This window comes from Microcaecilia unicolor, chromosome 2 (assembly GCF_901765095.1).
Source record: "Microcaecilia unicolor chromosome 2, aMicUni1.1, whole genome shotgun sequence".
NCBI lineage: Eukaryota > Metazoa > Chordata > Amphibia > Gymnophiona > Siphonopidae > Microcaecilia > Microcaecilia unicolor.
In genome coordinates, this window is record NC_044032.1 from 66076428 (window position 1) to 66096054 (window position 19627).

The window sequence follows — 19627 nt, forward strand, 5'->3', positions numbered from 1 at the left end:
GTACCTACGCTTACCAGAAGAGTAGGGAACAGTCTTCCTTCCCCCATAAAAACGTCTACCTGAGGAGGTAGATGCTGAAGGCTGCCGGCGGGAGAACTTGTCGAAAGCGGTATCCCGCTGGTGGAGCTGCTCTACCACCTGTTCGACTTTCTCTCCAAAAATATTGTCCGCTCGGCAAGGGGAGTCCGCAATCCGCTGCTGGATCCTATTCTCCAGGTCGGGGGCACGCAGCCATGAGAATCTGCGCATCACCACACCTTGAGCAGCGGCCCTGGACGCAACATCAAAGGTATCTTATACCCCTCTGGCCAGGAATTTTCTGCACGCCTTCAGCTGCCTGACCACCTCCTGAAATGGCTTGGCTTGCTCAGGAGGGAGCTTGTCCACCAAGCCCGCCAACTGCCGCACATTGTTCCGCATATGTATGCTCGTGTAGAGCTGGTAAGACTGGATTTTGGCCACGAGCATTGAAGAATGGTAGGCCTTCCTCCCAAAGGAGTCTAAGGTTCTAGAGTCTTTGCCCGGGGGCGCCAAAGCATGCTCCCTAGAACTCTTAGCCTTCTTTAGGGCCAGATCCACCACACCAGAGTCGTGAGGCAACTGAGTGCGCATCAGCTCTGGGTCCCCATGGATCCGGTACTGGGACTCGATCTTACTTAGAGGCTTGGTCCAGTTCGCTAGCAATATCTTTTTTAGGACATGATGCATGGGTACTGTGGACGCTTCCTTAGGTGGAGAAGGATAGTCCAAGAGCTCAAACATTTCAGCCCTGGGCTCATCCTCCACAACCACCGGGAAGGGGATGGCCGTAGACATCTCCCGGACAAAGGCCGCAAAAGACAGACTCTCGGGAGGAGAAAGCTGCCTTTCAGGGGAGGGAGTGGGATCAGAAGGAAGGCCATCAGACTCCTCGTCAGAGAAATATCTGATGTCCTCCTCCTCCTCCCACGAGGCCTCACCATCGGTATCAGACACAAGTTCATGAACCTGTGTCTGAAGCCGTGCCCGGCTCGACTCCGTGGAAACACGGCCACGGTGGGAGCGTCGAGAGGTAGACTCCCTCGCCAGCACCGGCGAAGCTCCCTCCACCGACGTCGTCGGGGAGCCTTCCTGGGAGGCGGCCGCAGTCGATACCGATGTCGGAGACCTCACCCCGGGCAAGGGGCCAGCCGGCGCCTCACTCGAAGGTACCGGTGGCGCAAGCACCCCCGGTACCGGAGGGGAAGGGCACAACATCTCTCCCAGGATCTCTGGGAGAACGGCCCGGAGACTCTCGTGCAGAGCGGCTGTGGAGAAAGACATGGAAGCCGATGCAGGTGTCGAGGTCAGAGTCTGTTCCGGGCGTGGAGGCTGTTCCAGGCTGTCCAAGGTGGAGCGCATCGACACCTCCTGAACAGAGGGTGAGCGGTCCTCCCGGTGTCGATGCCTACTGGGTGCCGACTCCCTTGGCGACCCAGAGCTCTCGGTACCGATGCGGGAAGGAGACCGGTGTCGATGCTTCTTTGATTTTTTCAAACGAAGCATGTCACCGGAGCTTCCCGGTACCGACGAGGAGGACGTAGAATCCAGCCGTCGCTTCCTTGGGGCTGAGGCCGAAGAAGTTCGGTCTCGGGGGGGCTGTACCGCAGGAGCCCTCAGGGTAGGGGGAGACCCACCCGAAGGCTCACCGCCACCAGCAGGGGAATGGACAGCCCTCACCTGCACTCCAGTCGAAGCACCACCGTCCGACGACATCAGCAACAGTGGAGGTCCCGGTACCACCGACGCCGACACAGCCTTTCGATGTCTCGGTACCGACGATGCAGAGGGTCGATACCTCGATGCAGTCGATGCCGAGGTCGAAGGTCTTGATGCTGCCGACGTCAATGCACTCGATGACTCCGGTGCTGTTGTTGACGAAGAGCCCGAGAACAACACGTTCCACTGGGCCAATCTCGCTACCTGAGTCCTCTTCTGTAAAAGGGCGCAAAGACTACAGGCCTGCGGGCGGTGCCCAGCCCCCAGACACTGAAGACACGACGCGTGCCTATCAGTGAGCGAGATTACCCGGGCGCACTGGGTGCACTTCTTGAAGCCGCTGGGAGACTTCAATGACATGGGCAGAAAAATCACGCCGGCGAGATCAAAATTCGTAATGGCGACTAAGGGCACCAAAAATAGGGAGAGAAAAAAACCTGTACCAAGGCCTCAAAAAAGGCCTACCCCGAAAGCGAAAGGAAACTTACGTCGGGGAAAACAAACTGGACACACGGGAAGGGACAACACCGAAAGGTCTCTCTTTTTTTTTTTTTTTAACAAAATTGCGAAGACACGCGAGGGTCAACTTTGAGGGGCGTGAAACGGCGCAAAACACGACCGTCCTGAGCGCGGACAAAAGAAGACTGACGAACACGAGCCGGTTTGGGCGGGAAGAAGCGCAAGGACTAGCAAAGGCCTTTGCTAGTAAAGTTTCCGATTGGAGGGGTTGCCGTGGACGTCACCCATCAGTGAGAACAAGTAGCCTGCTTGTCCTCGGAGAATTGGTCTTTTATGTTTGAGGTACTGCACACCTACGGTTTTCTGGACTGTTTTCTTTCAGCAATCAAAGCTCTTTATCAGGACACGAGAGCAGTAGTCCAAGTGAATGGGAAACCATCGCCTTCTTTTCCGGTGGCTCACGGGACGCAACAGGGACGTCCCCTTTCCCCACTTATTTCTGTTCTTGTTTTAGATACTTTGATTAGGGATATTATGAAAACAGCGGATGTTTAGGGGGTGCAAATAGGTTTGAACACTTTCAAAATCTCTGCTTTTGCAGATGATCTTTTAGTCTATCTGTAACCCTGTTGTGTCGTTACTTGCTTTGCTGGATCTCCTGGCGCAGTTGGAGATTTTTCTAGTTTCCAAATTAATTTGATGAAACCTGAGTTTATTACCGCTGAATATGGATGAGGCGGCTTGGTGGGCCTTGACTAGCCCTTTGCATAGAGCTGTCGATTTTTTTTTTTACCTACTTGGGGATACAGCTATGTGAGGATCCATCTCAACTATTTTGTTCTAATGTCTTTCAATTATTTTCCTTTACTAAGACTAAATTGCAGCAGTGGTTCTGTCTCCCATTATCTTTGTCTGAAGCAAATACTTGGTCATCTTCCCCAAATGGTTGTATTACTTACAAAACGATTCCTCTCTACCTTAATGCCAAAAATTTGAAACTTCTTTCTGGGAGTGGTCTCCCGGTTCTGTTGAGGCGGGAAAAAAAGTCACAGATCAAATTTCAAGTCTTGGGAGGGGATGTCTGGGTTTACCAGATTTTAAGCTCTATAATATGGCTTGCATATTGCATCATTAGTGCGATTGGTTCACTCAAGGAGATGCCTATATACCATTGGCTATGGAATCTGCTTCTTGTTCCCCTTTATATGTCTTCTCTATATCTTGCATGCAGAGTTTCTGTTCTACTAACGCATTTACGCACAAGTGTGTTGATTACACCAACTGGGGCGGTGTGGCGTGCTTTGGCCCGGTTGTGGGGCTTTAATCCTCGTTGTACTGATTTATCATCAATCAGGGGCAATTTGAATTTTCCCCTGGGCGCTGATAATCGGGTAATATTGCAAAGAGAGAGCTGGGGTTTTTGTCAGCTATATCATTTTCTTTCCTCAACAGTGCTATCCATCCTGATAACTTGTTCCTGACAAAGCAGGAGTTTGCAGCGTCTTATGCATACTAGCAACTTACCCATTACATTGCCTCTTTGGATCCCTTGCATCTTTGCTTGGATCTGGAATCTAGACTGCAGGATTTTTTTTGATGTACTATCTGGGGATTCCGTTTCTATCTCATTGTTGCATAAACGGCTGCTCTCGTCTTGTTCTCTTCGAGATCTGGGGGATTTGGCTGCTTGGTGGTCGTTTGACTTGCAATACACGATTAATTCTCAGGACTTGCTGAGATGTATTCGTCAGATTTCCTTGTGGGTAGCCAGTGCAACATTGCAGGAATGCCAATATAGGGTGCTTTTTCGAGCGTATATCTCACAGCATAGATTGAGTGTCATGGGTTTTGGTACGGATTCATCTTGCCTTAAGTGTGGGGAATTTCCTAACACTTTTCATTATGCCTTTTGGGAGTACAGGCTGGTTCAGCCCTTCTGGAGGGCACTATTTTGCTATCTAGAACGAGTGTTACAACTCACTTTTTTCTTCACAGTGGCATTTTGCTAGGTCGAGTTTCCTCCTTCAGAATTAGAGCTAAGTCATGAATATCTAGAGTAATGAAAGCCTATATTGTGGGGAAAAAGTGCATTATGCAGTCCTGGACTAAGCTTATTGGAGTCGGTCCAGAGAGCGGCTACAAAATTAGTAAGCGGTCTTGAACACAAAAAATACAGGGCAGGCTTAGGAGCCTCAACATGTATAAGCTGGAAGAGAGGAGGGAGAGAGGAGCTATAATAGATACGTTTAAATATCTCAAGGGCATTAATGTACAGGAAGTGAGCCTTTTTTCAATTGAAGGAAAACTCTGGAACAAGGGGGCATACGATGAAGTTAAGATGGAACAGGCTTAGGAGTAATCTAAGTATTTCACAGAAAGGGTGGTGGAAGCGTGAAATGGCCTCCTGGTGGAGGTTGTGGAGTCAAGGACTGTGTCAGAATTTACAAAGGCACAGGATAAGCACATGGGATCGCGTAGGAAAAGGAAAAGTTAGGGGTTTCAGAGGATGGGCAGACTGGATGGACCATTTGGCCTTTACCTGCTATCATGTTTCTATGTTTCTACTACACCATAGTACTGGCATTGGAGGAAGCAATTTCAAGAGCTGCTTCTGATGGAGCTTACATCTACAAAATCCACTTTGAAATCATAGCGCCAATTTTATGCTGTTTGGGGACCATATATACATTCTCTGGCCCCTCTGTGCCCAAAGTTTTATTCTCAACCAATTGAGCACTCTGGGTAGTGCTCCAGGGTAAAAAGTTGTTTGTTTGCTTTTTGTAGGGGAGAGTACTGCTATCTGGATTGCTTTGCACTTGCACAGGTGGGGGTTATAAGAAATAAGACCGCTTGTGATTTATTTACTTATATCTGCTTTGTTTATCCTGAATGTGCAGGGCTGTAATCTCTTATTCTTTATTTTTTCTATGAGGGGAGGGCAGTTTGGGAGGGAAGTTGGCTGTTTATATGAAAAATTTGGCGACGTGCTCCTTCTTCTTCAACTTTCACTTTTATATGAGCTCGTTTTCTTGGAATCATTACTGCTTATAGCACTGTGTTCTCTGCTCGCAGGTTTGAATTGTTGAACTCTAAACCTTAGCTTTATGCATAACAATAGCTTATTTAGCGAATGCTACATACCTGTAGAAGGTATTCTCCGAGGACAGCAGGCTGATTGTTCTCACTGATGGGTGACGTCCACGGCAGTCCCTCCAATCGGAATCTTCACTAGCAAAGTCCTTTGCTAGCCCTCGCGCGCCGCGCATGTGCGGCCGTCTTCCCGCCCGAAACCGGCTCGAGCCGGCCAGTCAAGTATGTAGCAACACAATACAAGGGAAGACACAACTCCAAAGGGGAGGCGGGCGGGTTTGTGAGAACAATCAGCCTGCTGTCCTCGGAGAATACCTTCTACAGGTATGTAGCATTCGCTTTCTCCGAGGACAAGCAGGCTGCTTGTTCTCACTGATGGGGTATCCCTAGACCCCAGGCTCACTCAAAACAACAACCATGGTCAATTGGGCCTCGCAACGGCGAGGACATAACTGAGATTGACCTAAAAAATTTACCAACTAACTGAGAATGCAGCCTGGAACAGAACAAACAGGGCCCTCAGGGGGTGGAGTTGGATCCTAAAGCCCAAACAGGTTCTGAAGAACTGACTGCCCGAACCGACTGTCGCGTCGGGTATCCTGCTGCAGGCAGTAATGAGATGTGAATGTGTGGACAGATGACCACGTCGCAGCTTTGCAAATTTCTTCAATGGAGGCTGACTTCAAGTGGGCTACCGACGCAGCCATGGCTCTAACATTATGAGCCGTGACATGACCCTCAAGAGCCAGCCCCGCCTGGGCATAAGTGAAGGAAATGCAATCTGCTAGCCAATTGGATATGGTGCGTTTCCCTACAGCCACTCCCCTCCTATTGGGATCAAAAGAAACAAACAATTGGGCGGACTGTCTGTGGGGCTGTGTCCGCTCCAGGTAGAAGGCCAATGCTCTCTTGCAGTCCAATGTGTGCAGCTGACGTTCAGCAGGGCAGGAATGAGGACGGGGAAAAAATGTTGGCAAGACAATTGACTGGTTCAGATGGAACTCCGACACGACCTTTGGCAAGAACTTAGGGTGAGTGCGGAGGACTACTCTGTTATGATGAAATTTGGTGTAAGGGGCCTGGGCTACCAGGGCCTGAAGCTCACTGACTCTACGAGCTGAAGTAACTGCCATCAAGAAAATGACCTTCCAGGTCAAGTACTTCAGATGGCAGGAGTTCAGTGGCTCAAAAGGAGGTTTCATCAGCTGGGTGAGAACGACATTGAGATCCCATGACACTGTAGGAGGTTTGACGGGGGGCTTTGACAAAAGCAAACCTCTCATGAAGCGAACAACTAAAGGCTGTCCTGAGATCGGCTTACCTTCCACACGGTAATGGTATGCACTGATTGCGCTAAGGTGAACCCTTACAGAGTTGGTCTTGAGACCAGACTCAGACAAGTGCAGAAGGTATTCAAGCAGGGTCTGTGTAGGACAAGAGCGAGGATCTAGGGCCTTGCTGTCACACCAGACGGCAAACCTCCTCCATAGAAAGAAGTAACTCCTCTTAGTGGAATCTTTCCTGGAAGCAAGCAAGATACGGGAGACACCCTCTGACAGACCCAAAGAGGCAAAGTCTACGCTCTCAACATCCAGGCCGTGAGAGCCAGGGACCGGAGGCTGGGATGCAGAAGAGCCCCTTCGTCCTGCGTGATGAGGGTCGGAAAACACTCCAATCTCCACGGTTCTTCGGAGGATAACTCCAGAAGAAGAGGGAACCAGATCTGACGTGGCCAAAACGGAGCAATCAGAATCATGGTGCCTCGGTCTTGCTTGAGTTTCAACAAAGTCTTCCCCACCAGAGGAATGGGAGGATAAGCATACAGCAGGCCCTCCCCCCAATCCAGGAGGAAGGCATCCGATGCCAGTCTGCCGTGGGCCTGAAGTCTGGAACAGAACTGAGGGACTTTGTGGTTCGCTCGAGATGCGAAGAGATCCACCAAGGGGGATCCCCACGCTTGGAAGATCTGGCGCACCACTCGGGAGTTGAGCGACCATTCGTGAGGTTGCATAATCCTGCTCAGTCTGTCGGCCAGACTGTTGTTTACGCCTGCCAGATATGTGGCTTGGAGCACCATGCCGAGACGGCGAGCCCAGAGCCACATGCTGACGGCTTCCTGACACAGGGGGCGAGATCCGGTGCCCCCCTGCTTGTTGATGTAATACATGGCAACCTGGTTGTCTGTCTGAATTTGGATAGTTTGGTGGGACAGCCGATCTCTGAAAGCCTTCAGAGCGTTCCAGATCGCTCGCAACTCCAGGAGATTGATCTGTAGATCGCGTTCCTGGAGGGACCAGCTTCCTTGGGTGTGAAGCCCATCGACATGAGCTCCCCATCCCAGGAGAGACGCATCCGTGGTCAGCACTTTTTGTGGCTGAGGAATTTGGAAAGGACGTCCCAGAGTCAAATTGGACCAAATCGTCCACCAATACAGGGATTCAAGAAAACTCGTGGACAGGTGGATCACATCTTCTAGATCCCCAGCAGCCTGAAACCACTGGGAAGCTAGGGTCCATTGAACAGATCTCATGTGAAGGCGGGTCATGGGAGTTACATGAACTGTGGAGGCCATGTGGCCCAACAATCTCAACATCTGCCGAGCTGTGATCTGCTGGGACGCTCGCACCCACGAGACGAGGGACAACAAGTTGTTGGCTCTCGTCTCTGGGAGATAGGCGCGAGCCGTCCGAGAATCCAGCAGAGCTCCTATGAATTCGAGTCTCTGCACTGGGCGAAGATGGGACTTTGGGTAATTTATTACAAACCCCAGTAGCTCCAGGAGGCGAATAGTCATCTGCATGGACTGCAGGGCTCCTGCCTCGGACGTGTTCTTCACCAGCCAATCGTCGAGATACGGGAACACGTGCACCCCCAGCCTGCGAAGTGCCGCTGCTACTACAGCCAGGCACTTTGTGAACACCCTGGGCGCAGAGGCGAGCCTAAAGGGTAGCACACAGTTCTGGAAGTGACGTGTGCCCAGCTGAAATCGCAGATACTGTCTGTGAGCTGGCAGTATCGGGATGTGTGTGTAGGCATCCTTCAAGTCCAGAGAGCATAGCCAATCGTTTTCCTGAATCATGGGAAGAAGGGTGCCCAGGGAAAGCATCCTGAACTTTTCTTTTACGAGATATTTGTTCAGGGCCCTTAGGTCTAGGATAGGACGCATCCCCCCTGTTTTCTTTTCCACAAGGAAGTACCTGGAATAGAATCCCAGCCCTTCTTGCCCGGATGGCACGGGCTCGACCGCATTGGCGCTGAGAAGGGCGGAGAATTCCTCTGCAAGTACCTGCTTGTGCTGGAAGCTGTAAGACTGAGCTCCCGGTGGACAATTTGGAGGTTTTGAGGCCAAATTGAGGGTGTATCCTTGCCGGACTATTTGCAGAACCCACTGATCGGAGGTTATGAGAGGCCACCTTTGGTGAAAAGCTTTCAACCTCCCCCCGACCGGCAGGTCGCCCGGCACTGACACTTGGATGTCGGCTATGCTCTGCTGGAGCCAGTCAAAAGCTCGCCCCTTGCTTTTGCTGGGGAGCCGCGGGGCCTTGCTGAGGCGCACGCTGCTGACGAGAGCGAGCGCGCTGGGGCTTAGCCTGGGCCGCAGGCTGTCGAGAAGGAGGATTGTACCTACGCTTGCCAGAAGAGTAGGGAACAGTCCTCCTTCTCCCCAAAAATCTTCTACCTGTAGAGGTAGATGCTGAAGGCTGCCGGCGGGAGAACTTGTCGAATGCGGTATCCCGCTGGTGGAGATGCTCTACCACCTGCTCGACCTTCTCTCCAAAAATATTGTCCGCACGGCAAGGCGAGTCCGCAATCCGCTGCTGGAGTCTATTCTCCAGGTCGGAGGCACGCAGCCATGACAGCCTGCGCATCACCACACCTTGAGCAGCGGCCCTGGACGCAACATCAAAGGTGTCATACACCCCTCTGGCCAGGAATTTTCTGCACGCCTTCAGCTGCCTGACCACCTCCTGAAAAGGCTTGGCTTGCTCAGGGGGGAGAGCATCAACCAAGCCCGCCAACTGTCGCACATTGTTCCGCATGTGTATGCTCGTGTAGAGCTGGTAAGACTGGATTTTGGCCACGAGCATAGAGGAATGGTAGGCCTTCCTCCCAAAGGAGTCTAAGGTTCTAGAGTCTTTGCCCGGGGGCGCCGAAGCATGCTCCCTAGAACTCTTAGCCTTCTTTAGGGCCAGATCCACAACTCCAGAGTCGTGAGGCAACTGAGTGCGCATCAGCTCTGGGTCCCCATGGATCCGGTACTGGGACTCGATCTTCTTGGGGATGTGGGGATTACTTAGTGGCTTGGTCCAGTTCGCAAGCAATGTCTTTTTCAGGACATGGTGCAAGGGAACAGTGGACACTTCCTTAGGTGGAGAAGGATAGTCCAGGAGCTCAAACATTTCAGCCCTGGGCTCGTCCTCCACAACCACCGGGAAGGGGATGGCCGTAGACATCTCCCGGACAAAGGAAGCAAAAGACAGACTCTCGGGAGGAGAAAGCTGTCTCTCAGGAGAGGGAGTGGGATCGAAAGGAAGACCCTCAGACTCCTCGTCAGAGAAATATCTGGGGTCTTCTTCCTCTTCCCACGAGGCCTCACCCTCGGTGTCAGACACAAGTTCACGGACCTGTGTCTGCAACCTCGCCCGGCTCGACTCCGTGGAGCCACGTCCACGATGGGGGCGTCGAGAGGTAGACTCCCTCGCCCGCATCGGCAAAGCTCCCTCCGCCGACGGTACCGACGTCGGGGACCTCACCCCGGGCGATGGGCCAGCCGGCGCCACGCTCGACGGTACCGGAGGCGCAAGCACCGCCGGTACCGGAGGGGTAGGGCGCAACAGCTCTCCCAGAATCTCTGGGAGAACGGCCCGGAGGCTCTCGTTCAGAGCGGCTGCAGAGAAAATCACGCCGGCGAAATCAAAATCCGAAATGACGAATTTGAGCACCAAAAATTTTGAGGGAGAAAAATCTCGACCGAGGCCGAAAAGAGGCCTACCCCGACGACGAAAGAAAACTTACCGGGGCAAAGACTGGAAATACGGGAAGGGGCAAACGAAACCCAAGGGGGTTTGCGGAGCACTTTCCGAATGAATTTAAATCTTTTCCGAAGAAAAAACACGTCGATTTGTACAAAGGACGCGCGAGGTCGACTCTCCGGGGCTCGACACGGCAAAAAACACAGCCGTACCGAGTGCGGACGAAAGAAGACTGGCCGGCTCGAGCCGGTTTCGGGCGGGAAGACGGCCGCGCATGCGCGGTGCGCGCGAGGGCTAGCAAAGGACTTTGCTAGTGAAGATTCCGATTGGAGGGGCTGCCGTGGACGTCACCCATCAGTGAGAACAAGCAGCCTGCTTGTCCTCGGAGAAATTTAACTTACCCATATAGACTCTTAACTAAGTTGAGGAATGTAGGTGTAAAAATTGAGAATAAAAACCGTGTTTGACATATATGGGTTCTAATGATTGATCACCAGCATGTATACTTTAACAACATTATAAGGGCTATATCTCTTTTGTTCCATCCCCCCATATCCAGCATCTCATCTTCCCTCCCCATCAAAGGAGATCAAGAAGGTAGATGCTATACTTACTTTCAGCAGTGCTACAAGCAGTTTCCAGTCCTTGCCCACTCAATCAAGCTAGGAGGTAGCAGAAGCACTTACAGTATGTGTGTCTTCTAACCAGAGACTTGGCTCTGTGTGGCAGAAGAGATAAATGCATACCGTGCGCTTCTGCTACTGACCAGCTTTGAGTGTGTGGATCGGAGACACCACAGTAACACAGTTCTGCCAGTTGAAGATATCTTCTATCAGAACCCTGTGGCTCTGCACAGCAACACTCCCAGCTGCCGACACCAGCACCCTGCGTTGCTCAGTTCTAACACATGAACTGAGCATGTGCAAGAACTGAGTAAATGCTAGGTGCTGGTAGTTAGGAACGTGCTGACTTGTCAGTGTTGTGACAGTCTGGACAGTTCCTGTGGAGGATGTCTTCATTGTTGTACTGCTGCTGTGTATTGCTGATGAGGCACCTGAGCCAAAAGTGGAAGGGCCCAGGCTCACTTGTAGGTACGCTTATTGTACATATGATTATGTACATACATTACAAAATAAGTGCATACACATATCTGCCCAAACTCCACCTACTCTACTTTTACAAGGTAGGAGGTAATTTTATGAGCATCCTTTTACATATGTATGCGGTCATATATGCACAAAAATGCCTTAGACTTCAAACACTTTTTTTGACTTCTTACTACGTGCCCTGTTATAAAGTCAATCCTAAACCATTGAGTTTGTCATTTTGTACAGTGGTTAAAATAAAATGATGGTCAATGCCATTTAATTGGGCAGATGTTTAACTTGGTAAACTGGCTATCTGAAATATTCCCTCTTTCATCTTGCCCAAGCAGGTATATAAATTATATATGCTGTTTCACAAAGCACATGCTGAGCTGCAAGCATGTTTTGGGTGGAGTGGAAGACACACATTGTATTTTCATACCCATGCATGCTATTTCCCCTGACACTTTGAAAATGTAGGTTCAAAAGTTCATGGGTACTTTGCACCTGTGGGCAGTTTGCAAATGGAAATTTCATGTGTGCAATTCCCTTTGGAAAATTACTCTGATGTCTTTTTACACAGAGATCACAGTACTATAAAGCAACACTATACGATAGCAGGAAAGCAGTTTCAAGTTCTACAGTTTGGTTATGAGACAGTACAGCTTTGAAACAAGAGCAGTGCAGCTGCCCTTCATCTCATCATTCACTGCAGCATTACTGCATTCAGCTGTGGTTTACCTGGGCTATAAGAGTCACAAAGCCATGTAATCAACAGCATGTTTCAAAAAAAATAAAAAAATAAAAAATTGGCATGGAGCACAGGGAAATCTCCCGACAGCCATATTCAGTTCATCAGCACACCTATGGATCTAAGCAGCTAGAAGTATCACTGACCTCTCAGAGAAGGTTTTGTGCCTTTGCAACATGCTCTCATCTTGCTCTTTAGGAAGCGCTGCCATTTTCAGAAGGGCAGAGCCATTATGGCAGGACCAACACCAAATCTGTATACAAAGAACAGACAGCAATTCTACAGCTTAAAAAAACAACAACAAGAGTGCCATCATCATGGAAGTATTTACAGGTAGTTCATATTTGGGGAATTTTGAAGTGTCACATAATTATGACAGAAAACTGAACAGCTGTACATTTAGAGAAAAAACTATCAAGAAAATTACTATTTGCAAAACTAGAGTGATTTTCAGAATAAAAGGACCTAGGGGGAGGGAATGCTGATCAGCAGCAGACCTTTACACTTCTTAAATCACAAAAGAAACCACGGTCAGCCATCTAAAGCAGAGGAGAAGCCCCTGGACATTTAGAAGGAACAGTGTCTTAGTCTGGATAGGCTACAGGTCCCCTCATATCCATTAGAAAATGTATGTTGTTTGAGTTTCAAGCCCATTTGTATACTGAAACTTCTTGTGACTCTGGGCAAGTCACTTGACCCTCCACTGCCTGCCGCATTGAGCCTGCATGAGTGGGAAAGCGCGGGGTACAAATGTAACAAAAATAAAAATAAATGGAATACATTTCAAAGAGGGCTTGGGGGATGCAAGATTCACTGATGAGAGCAGCCAAGGAGATCATGAACCTTTAGAACCTTCACACACTGATAGCCGTTTTAAGGGATAGGCGTGCTTACAGTTTTTGATTTTGTCTGTTTAACACAATGAAATCACCAGTGGTACTATGTGCAAACAAATGTAGAAACATAAGTGCATGAGTTAGCATCAGGAGCAGGAGAAGCCCAGCCTTGAAACTCAAATAACAGAAGCAACTGTGGATGGCTGGGGTGACTGCTGTAGAAGTGGGCAGGATAGGAGAGTGCACAAAGGGAGTATGGCACTCCACCTCATATCTATGCCACCATTTTCTATGCCAATTCTTCCCAAACTGTGAATCATGACCTCAAATGTTGTTGTGACTTGGGCAGGCTCTATACAGACACATACAACAATGTGCCTATGAGGGCAGAGGGGTCATGTCTTTTTTTGAAGTTCCTGCTAACAAACATGAATTTTACCCTTAACAGCAGAAGGGTAAATTGACAGAAAGTTATTCAGATATTAGGTCACATTCTTAATAACTTTTCCCACTTAGATAGATCCCTAGGAGTAAGTGGCATGCAATCCTAACTAATTCATTTAAGTTTAGGACCACAGTATGCCTTGAAATGACAAGAGAGGCTATTGGAGAACCAGAATGAGGCTTGGAATACACAGAGGCAGCCAATGGAAGGATGTAAGGTGAGCCCCCCAGCATTAATTGCATTTTCTTTAATGCTAGATAATTAACATGTTAATCGTTTTATTAACACATTAATGGTGCAGTCCCACTTTTTACCCTTTTTGTTTTAAAGTACCCTCCCCTCCAAGTACCACCACAATCATCATCAATACCTAGCCACTGACCCAACTCTATTCACTACTATTTAGGATAGGAGAAAGTCTGAGGCAGAGGTAGCTCCATTAAATCCCACTCCCTCAAGCCTTAGACCAGTCATTGCAGTAGCACTTCTCTGATTGAGGAGACCAGTGGATCCCTCCAGAATCCAGGAAGCACATTCTTAAATCAGTCCGCAATAGCTGGGAAAATCTCAGTTCCAGAAACTAACTGGAGAAGAATCTAGGTTTGTGAAGAGAACAAGAGGTACTCAACACACCAAAATGGTAGTTTATGGTACATCCACTGGAGTTTATCTGACTTTAAAAATGTAAAGCCTGTTCATTTAAAGGGTAAGCCAAAAAAAAAAAGCTGAATAAACTCACTGGGATTCCTTTTCCTTGGAACTCTGATATATCCTCCTCCATGAGAGAAACGGGAACAACAAAATATGGAGGCAGCCTATAGAGGGAAAACAAGCATGAGAGTTAGGAGTTGGACAAAATAAAAATCTCTATAGTCAAGTACACCAAGGGTAAGTTTTCAGTAGCTTATCTAATAGCAAGTTGCACATGTAATTTTAAACATACACTGATTCTCAAACAGAAGATAGTCACATAACTTGGCTCTGACCATCAGCTTACTGTGTAGCTACATCTATGCACGTAACTTTAACCAATGGAAAATACAACATTATGCTATGAGATGGATTTTCAAATAAGTTACACATACAAATTCATAATGTGCTGCCAAAATGTCATTTTTATGCAATGATAGAGGTTTACAAAACCCTGAGTAGAGTATAATGGATAAATGCAGAATCAATGTTTTAAATCAAGGTAAGGTATACCCAAAAAGTAGCACATATGAGTTTATCTTGTTGGGCAGACTAGATGGACCATGCAGGTCTTTTTCTGCCGTCATCTACTATGTTACTATGTTAGTCTTCCAAAGAGTGTAAATACTAGGGAACACTCCATGAAGTTACTTAGCAGTACATTTAAAGCAAATAGGACAAAATATTTTTTCACTCAATTCATCAGGTAAGTCACTATTATCTGTACCCTTCTCCTTCCAGGGACAACTCCAGACTAACCCAGTTCCCTTGGTTCTCAGGCCACTGCAATAACCATTATGTTAGTGCAGTGGCCTGAGAACCAGGGGACCTGGGTTTGATTCCCACTGCAGCTCCCTTTGACTCTGGGCAAACTACTTAACCCTCTATTGTCCCAGGTACAAAATAAGTACCTGTAACATAAAAATCTCCCTGTATATAATATGTAAACTGCTCTGAATATAACCACAGAAAGGCGGTCTATGAAGTCCTATCCCCTTTCCTGTAGTAGTAGTAGTAAAGCTCTAGAGCTCAATGCTGGAGCATATGGTAAAAGAAGTTAATGTAGCTGTGTTTATAAAAGGTTTAGACAAATTTGTGGATGAGAAGTACTAAGTTAGACCTGATGAAAGCGACTGCTTATCTCTAGGGGTAAGAGGAATGAAATCTTATTACTTTTTAGGATTCTGCCAGGTACTTGTGACATGGATTGCCCACTGTTAGAAACAGGATACTGGGCTAGATGGACCTTTGGTCTGTCCAATAGGGCAACTATTAAGTTAATGTGCATGTGTTATGGAGACCAGCCAAGTGGCTCATGTGGAGGGACCTGGGTTCAATTCCCAAGCCAGTAGATGTTGTAGAGACAGCATTCACATCCCTGGAGAAAAGGTGAAAGGACAAGTCTCAGTCATCATGCAACACCAACATTTACAGTTCATATTTGGAAGTTTCTAGAGGAAGTTTTGATGTGCTGATACCTGTTGAGGATCGTCACTGAAATGACTAAGCTGAATCAGATTTTTTTTTTTTTGGGGGGGGGGGGGGGGGGGGGGGGGGGGGGGGGGGGGGGAGGGGGAGGTATGTGAATGAAGGCATGTGGTACCAGATTCCAACTCTGGTTCTGAAGGTGGTGGCGTGTATCAGCTTGTATTTTAATCCTTTACAGCCGGCGAAGAGCAGATTGAGAAAATTGCGAGATGCCTCTGTGTCGGTCTAGCAGCCTGGTACCTGCTCCCAAGCCGCAACAGATGAGTGGGAATAGGATCAGAGGAACAGGCAGTTAGTTTCAAGGAGGAAATAAGATGTGTAGTTTCCTCTTCAGTGATTTCAGAAAAAGAGGCAGGGGTTGGAGGGTTGAGAGAATGGACTAAGGGAAGGAGAGGTGGAGGTGACCTGGTTGAGAATTCAAGTTTAATCTTGGGAACCTTATAATGAAAGAACTCAGCCAGAGTCTGGGGGGGGGGGGGGGGGGGGGCTGGAGGTGAAGGCACTTTGAGGAGAGAGTTCATTGTGGCAAAGAGACGTTGAGGGTTTGAGCCAAGAGAATTTGTCAACTGGATGTAATAGTCCTGTTTGGCAAGTAAAAGAGCAGACAGGAAGGAGGTCAGCAAGAATTTGAAATGTATGAAGTCAGCATGGGCACGGGATTTCAGCCAAAGGCGTTCAGCAGAGTGGGCACAGGAACGTAGGTAGCGGATTCTAGAGGTCAGCCAAAGCTGGGGTTTGGTACGTTTTACAGAACGGGGAATGGTAGGAGCGAGAGTATCCAGAGCAAAGGAGAGAATAATATGATATGAAGAGACAGCCTCATTGACAGACTTGGATAACATAGTGGTAGAGAAGAGATTTGAAACACTGGAGGACAGAGTAGACGGGTCAATAGCCTGAAGATTTGAGAAGAGGATAAGATCAAGACAGTGGCCAGTCTGGTGAGTGGGGGCAGTGGAGCACAGTTGAAGATTGAAAGAGGATGTTAAAGCAAGAAACTGAGAAGCGTAAGAGTCAGAGGGATCATTAGCATGAATGTTAAAATCCCCAAGAATGAGGGAAGGAGATGAAGGTTCAAGAAATAAGGAAAGCCAGGCATCAGAGTCAGTGAGAAAGGAAGAAAGGGACTTATCAGGGGGTTGATAAATGACTGCTACTCAGAGAGGCACAGGAGCAAATAGACGGATGGAGTGGACTTCGAAGGAAGAAAAACAGTGAGACTGAGGTGGAAGAAGAGGTTGAAATCTACAAGAGGGTGAAAATAGTAGCCTGACACCACCTCCGCGGCCAACCGGGCGAGGAGTATGGGAGAAAAGATAACCTCCATGGCATAGGGCCGCGACTGAAGCAGAGTCTTCAGGGTAAAGTCAAGTTTCAGTTAGGGCAAGCAGATGGAGAGTACGAGAGATAAAGAGGTCATGGATGTAGGAAAGTTTGTTACAGACAGAGCAGGCATTCCACAGAGTACAAGAGAGAGGCAGGGAAGAAGGGGGGAGGAGAGGAACAGAAATTAGATTGGAGATATCACGGTGTGACCTGCACAAATAGGATGAGAGCTGATGTGGAGGACCAGGATTGGGATTTATGTCTCCAGCGGAGAGCAGGAGAAGGAGCAAGAGAGTACGGAGAAGAGTAGGAGAGGTATGACGCCAGCAATGAAGGCGAGATGTACTCAGATAGAAAGGAGCTGGATGAATGGAAGGAAGGAAATGTTGAAGGTTGAGAGCTGAGAAAAAGGAAGAGGAAAAAAGAGATGGTGAGATGATGAATACAGAGGGTGGACAATGTGTTCCTGCAGTGTACAGTGGCTTCAGATGGAGAAACAGATTAGGAAGGGATAGTACCAAGAATAAAATGTGTACTGGAGCCATAAGTAGTAACTGGGAGAAAAATAAATGTAAAGATAAAAATGCCTGGGAGTCACCCTGGAGAAGGCTGTAAAGGATATGCAGATGAGCTGCAAGTCCTCCACAGCACCTGAAAGGCAGCCGGTGGTAGAGCTGGGCACCTCTCAGCCGAGGAAAGGCTTACCAGGGGTTAGGCCGAAGCCAGCATTCCTCCTCCTGAAGGTCTCCTGATCCTAGCCAAAAAGCACCTGAAAACCCTGGGCACCTGGAGCGAGGGCCCTGGGAAGATCAGGGTGGGCCTGAGAGTCACCCCAGATACAGCTGTGAGGATATGCAGAAGGGCTGGAAGTCCTCCACAGCACCTGGTGGGAGCGCTGGGCACTTAGAGCGGAGGCCCTCAATGGATAGGAGTGGACCTGGGAGTCACTCTGGAAAAGGCTGTAAAGGATATGCAGATGAGCTGCAAATCCTCCACAGCATCTGAAATGGAACAAAAAGGAAATAACACCTAAGAGAGATCAATACAGGAAAAGATTCTGGTTTGAAGATGGTCTGCAGTACTTTTTTTTTTTTTAAGAAAGAGTTCACTACCAGGGGGATTTGCTCAAAATTTTCAACAACTTACATATGAATTGTCCACATAAAAAATGATGTGTTATAGGTTGAACGAATGTACTCAAATGGTTTTTCAACCAAATAAAAATTCATAATAGCAATAGCCACCTGGCTGGAAACTTGAAAATCAAAATGTAATCAAAGCTAAATCTTATAGGTCAGGAAAGCTCTTTTACTATGAACCACATTAGTTCTTATCTATATCCAAGGTAGTCCTTATTGATCTTTTATAATCTGCCGAGAACTTTTTGAGGTTAGGACAAATGTTTTTGAATTTGTGTTTGTTGGAGGGAGTACTTATGTCCGGGTGGTTTGTTGTTTCCTCTCTGAAAATAGATAAGCAGAATTCATTAATGAATTGTCTCTTTGTTAATGTTTGTCATAATAAAACATCTTTGTTCATTTTTGTCAAGAGCAGGTTTATTTCTATATACTGTAGTTCATTCAACAATCACTTCAGGGATCAGCTATTGCAGTGTTTTCTATTCTGGACCATTGGATACAGAATTAAGTAGATTGTAGCGTATGCAAAATGATGGCCTTATTTGGTTGATGCTGTCGCAGCTAGAGATCATTTTTCACTAACTTTGTAGTCCTTGCATTAGGTTTTCTCAATAGTTTAGAGCTGTTTGCATGGCTTGGGTCCAGAATTAACAACGTTGATAATACCTTATAAGCCAGCTAGAGTGAGATCATTAGCTGTTCCCTCTATCCCTGAAAGAAATGAAATTTCTAAATACCCAGCATAGCAGCTTTTCGTATGTTAAGCCCAGCTACTGCTCTTCAAATTTACTACCTAAATTGGACCAGCTGCTGGTGTTGTAAATATTTCAGAAAATAACACATGCACATTAACTTAATAGTTGCCCTATTGGACAGACCAAAGGTCCATCTAGCCTAGTATCCTGTTTCTAACAGTGGGCAATCCATGCCACAAGTACCTGGCAGAATCCTAAAAAGTAATACGATTTCATTCCTCTTACCCCTAGAGATAAGCAGTCGCTTTCATCAGGTCTAACTTAGTACTTCTCATCCACAAATTTGTCTAAACCTTTTATAAACACAGCTACATTAACTTCTTTTACCATATGCTCCAGCATTGAGCTCTAGAGCTTTACTACTACTACTACTACAGGAAAGGGGATAGGACTTCATAGACCGCCTTTCTGTGGTTATATTCAGAGCAGTTTACATATTATATACAGGGAGATTTTTATGTTACAGGTACTTATTTTGTACCTGGGACAATAGAGGGTTAAGTAGTTTGCCCATCATCGAGACTCCTCGGTACCGATGAGGAAGACGTGGAATCCTCATGTCTCCTCGGGGCCGGGTCCAACGAAGATCGGTCCCAGGGGGCCTGCATAACAGGAGACCTCAAGACAGGTGGAGACCCACTCAATGCCTCACTGCTCCCGGCACGAGTTGGTCGTTCCGCAGCCATTACTTTCGCTCCCAACGTCGATGTGTTCCTCGATGTCAATGTTCATGTCACCAACCTCGGTACCAATGTCGAAGAACCGGACAGAGCCCCAAAGAGCTTCTCTCATCGGGCTTCTTGAGAAGCTTGAGTCCATTTCTTCATGCGAAGACACAGACTACAAGCTGGTG

The 19627-nt window shown here is 47.9% G+C and overlaps 1 protein-coding gene across 3 annotated transcripts in view; it reads right to left on the reverse strand.

Annotated features, from left to right (window-relative positions):
- MTMR12 (myotubularin related protein 12) overlaps positions 1–19627 on the reverse strand; it is a 312654-nt gene that overhangs the window by 113761 nt on the left and 179266 nt on the right. For all 3 annotated transcript variants that reach the window (XM_030193003.1, XM_030193002.1, XM_030193004.1), the window contains 2 exons: positions 14116–14191; positions 12242–12348 (listed from right to left, as the gene is read on the reverse strand). In XM_030193003.1, coding sequence (XP_030048863.1) covers positions 12242–12348; positions 14116–14191 — 183 coding nt within the window. The remainder of the gene's footprint in view (positions 1–12241; positions 12349–14115; positions 14192–19627) is intronic.